At 37.7% G+C, this 16,328-nt stretch overlaps 1 protein-coding gene across 2 annotated transcripts in view; it reads left to right on the plus strand.

The window, feature by feature from the left end:
- GALNTL6 (polypeptide N-acetylgalactosaminyltransferase like 6) overlaps positions 1-16,328 on the plus strand; it is a 425,327-nt gene that overhangs the window by 377,026 nt on the left and 31,973 nt on the right. For both annotated transcript variants that reach the window (XM_015624627.2, XM_033513661.1), the window contains exons 7-8: positions 3,701-3,818; positions 10,524-10,631. In XM_015624627.2, the coding sequence (XP_015480113.1) occupies positions 3,701-3,818; positions 10,524-10,631 (226 nt within the window). The remainder of the gene's footprint in view (positions 1-3,700; positions 3,819-10,523; positions 10,632-16,328) is intronic.

A 16,328-nucleotide genomic window follows, 5' to 3' on the forward strand; every position in this document is an offset into this window, starting at 1 on the left:
AGCACAGAGCCTTTAATCAGTCTGGGTTACACAGAGAGGTGCAGAGTGCAATGTGTGCCATTCCCTGGATTTGATTATAATGGCCAAATTTCAGCTGCTTTGGGCAGGTGGTTCCTATCAGTGTACCTACTGCACACATCATCCAGCACAAGTGCTTTCCCACTTTCATTTCCCTCCTTTTTGTTCCACAGGCTGTCAAAGCTCCTCTTCCCTTTTCACAAATCCTTTAGTTCCACTGCATGTATCGCTCTTGCAGTGTAATGATTCTAAACCCTGCTATGCAGCTCGATTGTTTGCAACATACCACATTTGTTTCTAATGCAAGCAGCTTCCACTCCTTTGAAGTTCATGTCATTTTTCTCTTACCTTGAAAATTCACAGGTGAGGTTATCTCCTTCCTCTGCATGTTAATTGCAAGCAGTTATAAAAATTTTTGCTGGCTACAGTTTGAGCTAGTGCTACACTTCTTTCAGTGCAGTTTTTTGTTTGTAAGCTATCTTTTCATATGAAGCATTTGCTGCCTTTTTCTCAGTTGATCCTTTTTGCAAAGCAAATTTTGTAGGGTTAGGGGCAGGGTGGGGTTTACACTCTAACCAAATCAAATTCTTTTTCTGTCAGTGCACAGCAGTCTTTGTCCTGTTGGGTTGTTTTTTGATTAGCTAGCTTTTACTTCCAATATTGTTCTTGCATGTATATTCAGTGAGTCTGTGCAGTAGTTCTCATGTGGAAGGATTTTTACAGATATTTTTAAGTTTAGCAACCTTACCCTTCCAGCTTTTCTGATGTTTTAGGAGTCTTTGTCCTTTTAATGTTTTGACCATAAGCACTTTACAGCTTTCCACTGTAATTACTCACATAACATTATGCTAGAATAGCTCAAGTCTGATTGTTTAAGCATCTGAGTAGGACATTTCATGAAAAAATTACTTCTACAAACATAGCTTTGTACTTGACTTTTCTGTACAGAAGCCACTAAACAAGAGATTAGTTGTTCTCCTTTGGGCTCAGTGCAGTTCTTTTATCTGTGTAAGTGATCCTATTGATACATAAGAACATTTCATATCAGCCATGATTGCAAGACTGGACTTTTGTCTTCATATTTTGGAGACAGTTTAAGGCCTGTTCAGCAGGAGCTGCTTGTGGCATGGAGTGGAATTCATGCTGTGCCAAGCACTCTGTTTCACACAGCTTATTACTAATTCCACTCTAATGAAAACCAAAAGGCCATCCTGCTTTTCCCCTTCATTGCTCTTCCTACAAAACAACAAATGTCAGAACATCTTGTGGAATAGGAATTAATGGGGCAACATTGCATTCAATTTATTCTCTTTGTTTTAAGCAAATGCAAAATTATGAGTTTTCTAATGTTCCAGTCATTGGGTAGTTTTGTTAATTGCAATAAATGTTCTGAACTTCCACATCTAAGGAACAAGGGGTTTCATTACTCAATATTTATCACTGGAAAAAATTATCAATTCTAATATAATTTGTAAGTATGGCCAATTATTTTGGAATTTTAAATCTCTGATTTTTTTATCTTCCATCTGATTTACCTGCAGCAATTGCCTTTTTTATAGGCACTCGCTGTGCTGAGAGGAATGCTTAGGAAAGATATAGTATCTATGAGAATTAGAGAAATCCTGCTTTTTCCCAGTGATTTCTGGGACTACATTTCTTCTGTCAGTAGCAATTTAGTTGTAAGCATTCTCTATGAAAGTTCTTCTTTATAAAAGGGCATTATGTTTTGATTATTTAAAACCTGAAGTCAAAAAGGACATGTTGTAATTAGATTTACTTTGGTAAGAATTGAAAATGTATTATAGTAGTCAGAATCCTCAGGGGAAGGTTTCTAATAAAATCTCCACTGAATTTTTTCATATGTGGAAATACAGTCAATATTGAAATATGAAATGTCAATAAAAGTAAAAAAGTATTAGCATTCAGTGTATGTTACAGTGCACAGCCTTGCCAGTTTGTTTATTTTTTTTCATGGAGCTTTGTGTCTCAAAGCTTCTATGTGCTTTTAAAAATGTAATCTCTAAAGGAAAATGAAATTAGTCTTTAAGAGTCATAAAAATGGGTAGTTTAACGTTATTTTTTTAAGCTACCATATAAAAGTGAAAGGAAAATTATCCATAATGTCTTTCATTACCAGGAATGCAAATGAGGAGATGATTTTCTGACGTTGATGTGTGGGGATTCACTGGCTGCCTGATGGTGGCAGAGACCACTCAGCTGTTCGCTTGGTATTTTATCATCTCTATTGCCTTGGATAAAAGACAGCAGTATAAAAAAGTGTTAAGGCAGAGAAAATATGGCAGAGTATTCCATTAACATGATGTGCTCTTCAATAAACTTCTAACTTATGCATGGATTCCTGAAATATTTACCAGTCCCAAGTTCACTGACAAATCCTAAACTAGTGCCAAAGGGGGAAGTTTTTATTTTCCAGTCAGGACTTCCAGGATGATACCATCTGCTCCATAGCCCCAAACAAACCACCAGCAGTAATTCAAAACAAAAATGCCCCAGGATGGAATAATTTTCCCTTGGGGCTTCACTGTTACAGGACACGGGGCATAGGACCCAGTTTCATGTTGGCTCTTGCTAAGGAAATATTGCCTGGAAGCCATCCAGGTCTCCCATGGCTCTGTCTTTTCTTCTCTTTCTGGCTAGACATCAGCATGAATGGGTTCCTTCTGGCCTCTTGCTCTAAAACTCATCAGGCTAGTGTTGATCTGCATTGGTGGAATTGCATAGTTGGGCTGGACTTTCTAAAGCATGTTGTTTTCCTCCTGTTCAGCATAGGTGCCTTTGTATTCCCCTTCCACCACAACTTAAGGAGTCAGTTGAAGAGCAACATTTGAATCCTGAGAGCTGTCAATGTATTTACTGCATTAGGAACATGGTCTTCTTGGTACTGAAAGAAAAAGAAAAGAGAAAATGCCTGTTTTCCAATACAAAATTCCTGCTTATAAAGTTGCAATATGTTTTTGTCATTATTCTCTAACAATAACTTTAAATATCTCATCTGTTTTCTATATTGTCTGTGAAAAAGACTAAGTTAATTGAAGAAAATTCCACATATTCATTAATGGAATAAATGGGAACATGGAAGCATTGCAAATTATTTGCCTATAAGTCACATTACCACTGTGAGGCACACTTAAGGAGTTTTGAATGCTTAGGAAGGCAGATGTTTAACTCCCAACAGCTTCTCTTCAGCTATCCTCTTTCACCTTTCTGCCTTACTCTAGCCAGCACCTATGAGACTTAAATGAATTGAAAACTTTTGCTCACTTTCAAATGCGCATTACTTCACGTGGAGTACTGAGACTCATGAAATACTTTGGCAGGTTTCCAGAGTCCCTTTCTTCTCTGTTACTTAGCAACAAACAGAACTTTTTTTGGGGGGAGGGGAGGCATTGGTTTTTTTGGCTCGGTTTTGTTGGGAATTTCTTTTTTAATAAGGAGTTTGTGCATGACTGTCTACCATTCTCTAGATCTATCACATTGCCTTTTTCTCATCTAGCGCTCCTTTTTGGATGGATACAGGTAAATATTGTTTGGTTACACTACTGTTCATCTGTGCCTTTCTAGGTTCACAATTCAAACAACATTCATACAAAAACACCCAGAGGCGCACACACACAGTCCAAACATCTTCATTATTGTTTGTGTTGCTTTATTCATCCTTCAGGTCTCCTGTAATGGCTGGAGGTCTATTTGCCGTTAACCGGAAATGGTTTTGGGAGCTGGGAGGCTATGATCCAGGATTAGAAATATGGGGAGGAGAACAGTATGAAATCTCCTTTAAGGTAAGTCATCAAGCCATTTTACAGAATACTTCCTTGCTGGTGTTATCACAATACTTTCATTCACTCAGGCTTCTGTCTTTTAACTAAAATTAATTTGATACAATACTTTTTTTCATTAGGAATTTCCACAGTGCCATAAACAATTGCTCCAGAAGCCATACAAAAATCACAGAGTGCAGCTCCCTCTGAAAATGTGGTAGCCTACCGCTGTCAAAGAATGAAATTCCACTTTTTTTCCTTTTATCAAGTCTTCTCCACTTACCTTTGCTCAGATGCTGTGTTTGTGACCAAGTACTGAACTCAGTTCAACAAGCCAACAGACAATTAATCCAGAAAAAAAAGAAAATAGAATAATTTTTCTGTTCAGATCAGAAAAAGTTTAAACATCTCTGGGGACAGGGTTCTCTGGAGTCAGCTCAAGAAAATGGGTGGAAATAGAGAAAGTCACAGGAAGAAAGACTCCTTTCAGTAGCAGTGGATCACTGGAGCAGCTCAGCTGCCATGAGCTGTTGTCTGCAGGCTCACTGGTCCAGACCAGATCTTTTAAAATTTCATGTAAATTATTGTAATGACATACCAGGAGTTTCCAAGTGCTCAGGTTATGTACAACCAGCCATGTTATAGTGTACCCTCATATCCTCTATGTGGATATGTGTATTGAAATCAGTTGGCATTTACATGTAGAGCTGAAAGTCTTGTTTCTTTCTGCATGTAAAACAGGCATTTGTATTAGTTTTCTGAGGACTAACATGTCTAATTTTGAAAACTGAGTTTATTTTCCAGTATACCCAAGGACATAAAAATTTTACCTCATGGTCTCTACGTGCAGAGTTTTTCAAGGACTTGATACGAGTTTCATGACACAGATGATTTGAGTCAAATATATTTGGATAAAGCTTGGAACTGAAATTGCAATTCAAATTTAGCTCCAGGATCTTTCCAGTCTACTTCCAAACTCTGTCAGTGTAAAGCTCTTTAAATAAATTTAGCGTGTCAGCCATGACTAATATCAGATATCTTGCTGAATCTGAGTTTCAGCTGCAATTAAAACAGTGCTGAGGCCATTCTGTTGAATGAAATGTACAGTGTTACAAGCTGTCTTTACAGGAGTTCCAAGAACTGCAAAATGTTTTGCATTAACTGGCTTACTCTTGTGTTTCTTCAAATCATTTCTATACCTCAGCAAAATAAAACAGGAAGGCAGGGGAATCCAAATAGCTAGACTAAATGTTTAGAATGTATTGATTTATCTTCTGTCCATTTAGATTTTTTCAGAGGCAAATATAAGTAGCTGCTTGTAGCTGTCACAATGGTCTCTGACAAGTCACCCATTATTTTATTATCCTATTTCAAATATTCCCTTTATTCATCTTTGCAAGGAATATGGTTGTTGTTTTCTCCAGACTTTGTATAGAAACCATGATAACACAACTGAAAATTGAAACACCACATTGTGTTTTGTTCAAGTGAGAGTTTGTTGTTTTTTGTTGCTGTTTTTTTTGGAGGCAGCTGTGTCACACTGGGTCTCATTTCAGTCATATCTCTGGATCTATCTCAGTATATAGTGACCTTAGGGTCCTTGTCCTTTCTTACTAGTGTTAAAAGAAGAAAAATATAATCTTTAAAAATTACTGTCAAATAAGACTAAATTCCTGTTGGAAGAATTTAGAAGATGTAAGTTAAGTTTTAAGAGGAAGATTGCTGTTTGGTTTGGAATAACAAAAAATAGAAGAAAAATTAGAGAGGTGGAAGAGAGAAACAGAAAGGAGTGGGGTTTATTATGTCGGAATCACCGCTATCAGCTTGGGAAAGGTTTCAGCTTCAGCAGATTCTACTGTAGTTATAGATTCAATCAACTTAAAACTTACTTAAATAAGGACAAGTTAGCCAGACAGTCCAATTTACCAGATCTGTTGACAAAACTTGGTAAGATGGTGGACTTGCAAGCTGTTCCAAAGTCAGTGGAAAAGCCAGATGCCTAGACCAGCTCATCTTCCTTGGCTTCACTTGAGTGAATCTAGAGATGACAATTTACTCTTTCTTAGAGCACCCACATCTATGCCCTGTGGAAGAGTTGTCAGACAGGTGCCCTGTGTTGATGCCACATCTTACATTGATTTGCCTGGCAAATAATTATTTGGAGTACTCTGGTGATTGTGATGCATCCACAGACTGTCTCAAAATATGACCTCTCCATTAAATAGTTGCTTAGATTAATTTTTACATAAGGAAGTGTTCAAGATTTTATTTTTTGGCAACATCAAGATTATTTTTTTTTAAATAAAAAAGGTGCTTGACATCTTGCTGACAGTTCTCTTTGGTGTGTGCTAGACTTCTGAAAGCTGGCAGAGCACTGGAACTCACCTGATTAATAGTGTCTCTTCACAATAACAAGGAAAGCTACTATTTGGGAAATCCTAAATTTAAATTGCTTAGACAGGTAGTTAATGTAGTAATCACCACAGCACAGACTGGCAGAAGATACTAATGTCCTGCGTTTCCTGAAGACCCTTGTGGTTCACCTTGGCTGTATGCCAGATACCCAGAAAAGCTGCTCTAACACCCCCTCCTTATGTGAGTATAGGAAAGGAAATATAAAAAAAGGTTCACGGCTCAGGATAAGGAAGGGGAGAGATCGCTCACCAGTTACCATCATGGGCAAACCAGAAAAAAATATTTTATTATCAATCAAATCAGAGTAGGACAATGAGAAACAAACCCAAGTTTTAAAACACCTTTCCCCCACACCTGCTTTCTTCTTAAGGTCAACTTTACTCCCTGTTTTCTCCTCCTCCTCACTCTCAGGGAAATGGGGGCTATGGTCAGTTCATCATATGTTGTCTCTGCTGCTTCTTCTTCCTCAGGGAGAGGACTCCTCACACTCTTCACCTGCTCCAGCATGAGATCCTCCAGGGGCAGGAGGTGGATCTTTGTGATCTCTGCTCTACCATGAACCTTTCATGGGCTGCAGAGGCACAACTGCCTCACCGTGGTTTTTACCACAGGCTGGAAGGGAATCTCTGCTCCAGCACCTGGGGCACCTCCTCCCCCTCCACCTTCCCTGACCTTGATGTTTGCAGAGCTGGTGCTCTCACATACCGTTACTCCTCTGTCTGGCTCAAGTTGCACAGTAGCTTTTCCCTCTCCTTAAATCTGTTATCCCAGAGGTGCTACCACCATCACTGATGGCCTTGGACAGGGGCATGTCCATCCTGGAGCTGCCATTGACTCTGTTGAACCTGAGGGAAGCTTCTGGCAGCTTCTCACAGAAGCCACCCCTGCAGTCCCCCTGCTATCAAAACCTGGCCATGCAAACCCAATGCAATCTGTTACACTAGACATTCCTTAGGGATTGGAAATCATACCTTAACAAAAATGCTAATGGTGATTCCCTAGCCTCCTGAAGGTAGTCATCTGTATCTACAGTTGTGTTATCCGTATCCATACCAATACATCTTCCATATTCTCTTTATCCCTGTTTTCCAAAACACACCTCCAAGTCTCTTAATCCCTTTCTTTATCATCATTATCATCATAATCATTATTAATTCCCTCCACAGCTGTCAATCTTGGCAGGAGATAGGCAGTAGAGGAGCATTACCACTTGTCAGTGCAGTTGTAATCCATATGAAGAACTAAAAATGTGGAATATTGCCAGTTTTCTCAGAATTTTAGAGGTGCTGGTGAGTATTGTCAAAACACCCACAGTCTTCAATTCCCAGTTTACATAGTACAGTTTTAATATTTCCTGACAGGAAATCCCACTGCACCTCCAGTAAATGATTTTGCAATTTGCAAACCCATTGACTGAAAATTTGTAGTCAGTGATCCTATTTTTCAATTTTATTTTTTTTTCATTTAGAGGAACATTCTCACTGCATGTAAAAGTTCACAGGAAAATACTGTTCTTTCTCCTTTTCTACGACTGCCAAATCTGTTCTTTTGGCTTATGTTTCAAGAAGAGTGACTGAAAAATCTCATAAAATTTTTATATTCTTATTTTCTACAGCTTTTTCAGCCCCACTGTTGTAATGCAGTTCTCCTATTTCTAGTCCATCTCTCTTACACAATATGAAGAGCACCAAGTTGTGGCCTTTGCATGAAATACTTTATATTCCTCTTCCACCAGTTTACTGTTTGCATTTCCCCTTCATTTCAATGTCACTCACTGTTGTCTCTCTTGTTACAGACACTCAGCAGCAGTATATTTCTCAGTTTTGAAACCTAATCCAAAGTCCATTCAGTACCCTCTAAATCCTTTGCATAATTTGCTGTACGTTTATGTTCATTTTTCCCAGCAACACATCCTCCACTGCTCAAAAATCATTAGTTTCTTACTACAGTAATTATGACTACAGTGTAGCATATGGATTGGAATCTCAGTCTTGCATGCACTGTATTTACATTTTCCAGGTAGTTTCCAGGCTGGATTACTCATAAACCAGAGAGATAAGGTGGGGGAACCACAAGAGAAGGCAAAATTCAATTTTAAAGACAAAGTAATGTGAAAAGAGAGTGATTCACCCAAAAACCCACAGGAGCTGTAGAGCAGAGCCAAAAAATACATCTGTGGCATCTAAACTCCAGTCAGGAACAAAGCCACATAACAACAGCTTAATTTCTTTTACAGCTTGTGTTAATGCCTGCTTTTTGCTTTTAACCATCCCTATAAAGTGTTTTGCAACCTTCTGTTGGAAGGAGCCATATAAAGATAAATTGTGAGATAGTCTCTAGTTGACACATAAACTACTCTTTTGATCTTTCCAAGCTGGAATTGTGTTATTTGGTTTCATCTTTGTTTTTTATACCTCAGCTGCAGACCAGGTTCATTGCTTTTTTAAGAAGGAGACATTAACGATCCTGAGAGTTTCATTGCTTCTGATATAATTTTGCCAAATGTCCCACACCACCTGAATTTCTTTCATGGCATTCTGGAGGTCTGTAATACTTAATGCAGAAATCATTTTCCAATTTCTTGTATTTAGTGCATGTGACATAAAAATGCACATTTTAAAGACAAAGTTGCCAGAATTGATCTTCTCAGGAAAATATAAAAAATGCTTTTAATACCATTCTGAAGCCAAAAGATAAACAGGAACAGCTGCTAAGTGTCCTTCAAGGCAGCCCAAGATTCATTTCAATTACCCTGCACAGCATACCTCAGGTGCCGCAAAGCATTTACAAGTTTTATATCTATCAAATATAAGCCTAACACAGTGTTATGTCCTCCTGCTTGTTATTGCCTCAGCATATCTGACTGGGGTTTCTTTTTTTTTTTAAACTGTTATCCTACTGCTTTAGAGGAAATGCAATATACATCTACTGCAGCTCTCATTGCCTCAGTTAAAATAATGCTGGACTATATATATATATATATATATATATATAATTTCTTCTTTCTTGTCTTTTAAATTTGTCCTGGGACTGACCTTTGTGTCACACTGCTACGCTGTCCATTCTTCAAAGGCTAAGAAGCTTTGATTAATCATGATAATAATTTGTCTAGGCTTTGAAATGACACCTCCATTTAAAAAACAAGAACAAATAGTAAACATAGGTCTGTGCTTTCATTGGTGTGCTGGGTTGTTTGAAAACAGCCACAGACAGGACATTCCCACTTGAAAGAAGTACAAATGGTGTAATATACAAAGGAAATATTGTTAGAAAAGTGAATAACATTATTTTAACTCTCTTCTTTTTATGGTATTTTACTATGTTTATGCACATCTTCCAGTGAATTACCTGTTTTCAGATGAAACAGGTGAGGATTTAAAGGCTTACTTAAGAAGCAGATTTTATGAAGTGTTTATTTTAAAAGAAAATGATCCTCATGTCCGCATGGCATGACTACCTGCAAGATTGCTCTGGGTGGTAATAAGCTCTTTTGGCATGGAGGCAGATCTTTCATTTGGGTCACCATTCCCAATCCAGCAGTAAATTTCCTCCCTGGGAAGGACTGTGCCTACTAGGAGAGTAGATGACGTGTCCAGAGGCACCTACCCAGAGCTCCTACACCTTAGTCAATTCTGTGATGGGAGCTAGTGAGCAGCAGCTTCCTTGAGTAGCTCTCAACTCCACCTGATTGCACATCAGTGAAAGCCTCATTTTCACTGGTTTCAAGCTTTCCTTAGACATTTACATTAGTGTATTTAAGTTTGCTCTGTAATGAGGTTAGATCCTCAAACATTCCATTATCTGGTCCCAGTTGGATGCCATGATTAACTGCTAAGGGACTGTAAGTGCTGACACAAAAATGATCCATAAGAAGCAGCTACCTAAATCACTTTGTAATTCAATCCTTCACTCTAACCCCTATTTTCTCCATTCACAGTATGAATAGCACAGTCAGTCAGGGGCTGAATTCCAGGTCCAGGCAGATATACCCACTTTAACACAAACAGCCAAGCACAATGACAGCAGCTGAACTTAAACTCCCTTCCAACCCAAACTATTCTATTTCTATTTCTATATATTTTATCATTCTCTTTTGAACATACTCTGCTTTTGCACAGTGAGATTTTGGATGGGAGAGTCTGCCACGTTACTATATCCCAGTTAACAGCATGCCAAGAGGGCCACCATGACTGTAGGAGGGGTCAGCACAGAATGATACGTTATTTTCACATATACATTAGTTAAACTGCTTTCTTTGCCTCATTTGTTTACAGTAATCATTCTTTCATTTGCTTTCTGTCTGCTTTCCAGGTATGGATGTGTGGAGGTGGCATGTATGATGTTCCATGCTCTCGAGTTGGGCATATCTACAGAAAATATGTCCCGTATAAAGTCCCTTCTGGAACCAGCCTGGCACGGGTGAGTAATTGGGTCTTGCTGTTTTTCATTTTCATTCATTATCAGTCTCTTCATTCCTTGTGAACCAGTTTCCAGTAAACTATTAAAATGGAAAATGAATGTTTCTTTATTTTTCTGAAATGAGATGTGCAATTACTGCAGTTATTCTGCCTTTCAGAGATAAGATTGCCAAGAATAAAATGGAAGCTTAAAATTACAGGGTTGGACGTCTCGGCAGAGAAGCACGTTTCATGCTGATTCAAAAGAACCTAGGAATAACCTAAGGCTTGTGGTTCTCAAATTGCACAGTGTTGTCAGTCATAGTTTTTATATGCAGGGCCAATTTGAATGCACATTTTCTTATCAGTCAGCAGAACAGGCAGAATCTCACAGAAGGGATGTTTTCTGAGGCAAAAGGACTGAGTAACAATTATTTGAGCAACTGTCTGATTATTGTGTAAAATCTGGTTGTGAAATACAGCCAGCTTGGAGCTGTGAGAGTGAGAAATTGCAAGACCTCTAGACATTTCTCAAAGACTACTGAACCTATTCATATCCATGAGGGGCTTTTCGCTCAAGAGAAAATGTTCTGTAACTTTCTGGAGATGTTCACAGGATGTCAAAAGAATGGAGATGAAGGGCACAGATGTAGCTTCCAGGAAGATACTAGTATTTATTCATGCTTGAGTTTAATCTTTTCTGGTTTAGAGGATTATTTCTTTTTAATAAAATGGCATTAATATTAAAGTCTGCATATTGCCAAAGGGTAATATTTTATGAATCATAGTTTTTTCTTAATAATGAAAATGTGGTATGAATAAAAGAATTAATTTATTGCTTTAAGGGAGAGATACCCTTGGTTTCAGCACCACAGGACCAGGCTTGCTGTACTGACTGCAGCAGAAAAAGAAGGCTGCCTGTGCTGCCTGACAGCTGGCTAGACAGAAAGAAGAATTTGCCTTAAAAGGGCATCAGTGTAGACACTGTGACACATAATTCAGTAATGGGATTAGTGGTGGGAGCAAGAACTATATTGACTAAATTGTCAGATTAATATCTTCCCCAAGCATAGCTCTGTGTCCTCACAGAGTTGCCCCATCCAGATTTTTGGACTGCCTGAATGAAACTGCTTCATTTATGATATTCCCTGCAAAAAATTCATACACGACTGGAAATAAGAAATTCAAACCTCAGACTCTGTTTTCTTCTGTTACAGCACATAGTATCTCATTAGAGAATATGCTGCCTCGTGCACTACCTGTAGGAGTGAAATACAGTAGTTTCTGTTTGTACTCCTGGCATCTTGCACAGTTCAGCATTTAACTGACTTTCATGGTGGCAGTGTGGATGCCTACAACCATCAGGTAGCCACCAGGAGGCCTGCAGCCTCCCTGTACTATTTATTTTAGCTTGATATCAATTAATCACTCATGAAATATTACTGAAAAACATTTCCAGTTATAAAACTGATATCTCTGCCTGTGCACAGACTGATCCCTGTAATTTGTGGGAAAAGGTGGGTTTTATCATTCCATTCAAAAAATGGATCGTTTTTTCTGTGTTGTGACAGTCCAAAACATGATGCTTAGGTAAATTTGTGACATACAGTTATGAATTCTCAGATTCACAGCTTCTTTCCAGTACAGTATTCTTTGCATTACATCAAGGCTAACGAGACCACAATAGCATCTATATGTTTTGGTGGTTTGGGCTATTTCAATAACTAGCCAAGGAAGAGAATTTTGTCCGTGACCCATCATATTCTGTGTAATTTTAAATCTGAAAATATTCTCTTTTACTCATCCTTGCCAGAAAAAAACAATCGAGGACAGATTAATCTTCAGTGTGACAGCACGAAATTGAACTGTTAGCCAAGATAACATTAGGCAACTGTTCACAGGAGTGGCCTGGATATTTCAACTGTCTTTGCTTTATCCTCCAAATGTTATATTATCCAAAGATTATAATCTATGCCTTATGAGTATTTTTATCTAAAACTTCCTTCCAGTTCAAATATATAATGAATTACACACTCAAGAATACCTGGAAATATTATCCCCACTGCCAAAAGAAGTACTTTTCACTACTAAGTAGTTTCTACAAAGATTTTTACTAAATCCTTTTCCACTTTCTGCTGTTTAAAGGAGCGTGCCAGAGATGCAGCTCACAAAGGAATGAGCTCTAGAAAGCCCATAGAGCTCCAATTCTATAAATGATTACAAGAGGCCTTTGTTAATCAAGGGGGAATTTTCCCTTGCGCAGATACTGCATAAAAGGTTGACAAATTTTCCCATTCTATTCTTCAGCACCAGCACAGGGGAAATGGGGACTGGAATTGGGAAGAGAACAGAGCTTCCAGACAAATTCAGACATAGCCCAAATCATGCCATGGGTTTCCTTACAAGCTGTTTCAACTTATGTTTACCCTTAAAACATAATCTTTAAAGTGAGCATTTTACTTTCTCTTGGGATTTCACCTCTTTTTATCTTTTAGCAATGAGTTTTAACACACAATTTTGGCCAGCAATGTAGCACTTGACCAACCTCAATATCTGTTTAGAGAGCTGTAACCCGGCTCTGAAAATCACGTATGCCTTAATAAATCAGAAACCTATTAAAAACTTTGTTGCACCTCCCCATCACTAAATAATCATTATTGTACCACACACAATAGTATAGATTATAACATCAATTTTCTGTCTTATCTGTCACTCAAGATCTGGAAAGTTTATGCATATTGGTTGCTGCCACATCCCACATTAATTGAAAAGCATACACAAATAAGACAGTCAGTAATATTGCTTGGTGGTGCAGAGCAAAATTAAAGGAAGCCATAAACATGCATGATAGATTTATAAACAGATTCTGACAATCAAATGTAGATAAAAAGACTGAATATTTTTTTTCTGAAGATGTCTTAAGATATTGCTGCTGGCTGAAAGCAGTCAGTGTAAAATTTACAGGCAATTGCACATAAAGAAATATTAATAGGCATGCAGACGTCAACACTGATTCTACTTTATAACCTGGAAGCAACACATAATTCATAATTCCAACACATAATTCAGTTATTCCAAACCTGTCAATCTGTGCACAAAACTGCAGTAAATAGTAACTAATTTTGCCTGTTTGTTTTAGGTCAGGCATGTTTAGAAAGAAAAACCCACATCTTAAAAACTGCTGAATTGTTTTACTGGATTATTTTAGTTGCTTTTTGTATTTCTGATTGTTGCTTCCCTTTTAACAATTCTAGCTAAGCCATTTACTTTTAGCCAGTTACCTATGAAATTAGACTTCAGAATATTCTTAGCATTTTCTTCTAGGTATATCTCAATTTATTATTTTCTTTCTTTATGTAAAACATGTGGTTTTATGTAAAAAAAAAAAGCTGTAAGAAATATATCAATAAAATCTCACTGTTCCATAGGATATGCAGATGAACTAAGTTTCAAAATATATCTACAGAATTTCTTCATTTTGCAGATATTTTACACAGCATTTTAGGATTAACTACCGAACATTATCACGTCAGGCCTTTTTGAAGGGAAGGGCAATCCCACTGAAATTCTAATTGGATGCTAACCCAGCAGGGTGGTGAATCCTAACCTTAAATTGAATTCCTCCCTGCCTGCCAAGACATGGGATCCCACAGTACAGTGATCCTCTGGCACATCAGGCACAAGCACAATGACATTTCTCTCATTACATTACTCTCTGAATTGGAACTTGCACGAATTTGGGTTCAGAATTTTAGCTGGTAAAGGTGGCCTCAGATTCCCACCTGAACCATTGTCTCAGCCTTTTTCTCTGGCTTTAAAAGGGATCTTCAAAGAAAATTGTTTTAACTATATCATTTGGTGCTCTGGCTGCATATGCAATTTTTTCAGTTTCCTTTAATATAATGACTGTTTGGGTCTATTTTTTACCATCTGCAAAGAATATTTTGGAGTTTCTTAAAGTAGTCCATGAATGTTTTATATTTACCATGAATGTTTTATGTTTAATATTTTAATTTATTTATATAAATTTTAAATTTATATAAAATTTATATAAACATATATTTATATGTTTTATATTTATTCTTTTTCCAGGCAGATTAAAGAATCAGGACAATCAATTAGGTGATGGCTACATTTTCTCATGACCAGGATGTGAATGGATAAATGTGGCATTCTGTTCAGGGAGCACTGCTGGCACTTTTGTCATCACCTACATACCACAAAAACCGTAGCCAAAAGTCAGTCATGATTCAGCAACCACAGTAAGCAGGTGCAATATCAACTTAGAATAGGCACATTATTTAGGAATCAAGCAACTACATCAAAGTGGTGGTAGCCACTTGTCAGGATTTACTCCACAGGCTAGCACTGGAACTGAAGTTACGAGGCTAAATAAATCTGTTTGGAGTCAAACCCCAGAATTCTTCTGGGCTCAGCTGCAGGGATAAGCTATAGTCTGTATGCAAGCATGGCAGCAGCCAGCAAATCTGTGGAGATGTTCCTGTAGTGTCATTCTGTGCTCCACGGCTTCCTCACAGCCACAGAGCTGGGGGCAGGCAGCATCCTCACTATGACCAGAAACATCCCTGCCCCCAAATTTTGTAGGTTGGCCTCATGTGAGCAAGATCCAATGCATAGATCTTAAATTATTATTTTTGTGTACCTGGTGGAGATGCAGACTTTTATAGAGAGAATGAAATCCTTTTTGTTTTCAGATGACGTCTGTAGAATTTCAATTCTAGGTATTTGCAGACAACTGGCTGAAAATAAATAGGCTCTTGCCTCTCTGCCAGCTGTGCTAACTCATAGATTTATTTATATACCACACTAACTTTGTCACCTAGTTAGAATGCTGTCTTCCATGCAGATGCATTTCTTTTATGCCTGCAGACTTCTCTTTATTTGGTTGAGTTTTGCTCATTCTTGGGGTTTTTTACATAAATATTTCTGATATGAAACCTAGTTAAGTTTTAAACCTAGTTATGTGTAAAGAACCAAAATAAGATACCCAAGAAGAGGAAATATTGACAAACAGTAGCACTGTGTAAATTAAAAGGGAGTTAGGGAAGAAGGGGAAAGGTATGAAACCCTCCACTGAGGATTAACTGATGTGGGCAGGGTAAAGTATTGAAACCTGAACATCACTAGACTGTGGTTATTGTCCAGGAAATGTTTTATTGTTTTTCGGCTGTAGAAATACACAGAAATTGTAAATGTGTTCTGACACTGATGGAAGGACCTTTGCACAAAACTGAGGGTATTGTTTTTCTCCTTGTGAGCACTCTGGAGTTTTGTACCCTGCTGCTTCTGGCATATTAATCCATACTTATTGGATGAGCTTCTCCAGTCATACTTTGTTCTTTTCTCTGTGATGATTCATTGTAACATTATGCTACCCATATTCCAGAGGACCATAGAGTTGTCTTGACTGAGTAGATCCCAATGCACTTTTTAAATACATTTTGTATAAAACAAACTGTGTATTATCTTATTTCCAGCCAAATTAAATGCAGCTGCTTTTAGAAGTAAACAGGACACTCATTTTGAAGTAGCAACAATACTGTGCTTCACAAAATAAAAATAGAAAAATTTAAATTAGTAAAATGATAGAGGTGAGGTAAAAATAATCCCACTAGAATTTTACTAGTAAGAAGAAATAAATATGTCAGTTGTTGCCAAGATTGTTGTGTTATTCTTGGCAAGTAAACAGTAATATTCC

The sequence above is a fragment of the Parus major genome, chromosome 4 (assembly GCF_001522545.3).
Source record: "Parus major isolate Abel chromosome 4, Parus_major1.1, whole genome shotgun sequence".
Classification (NCBI taxonomy): domain Eukaryota; kingdom Metazoa; phylum Chordata; class Aves; order Passeriformes; family Paridae; genus Parus; species Parus major.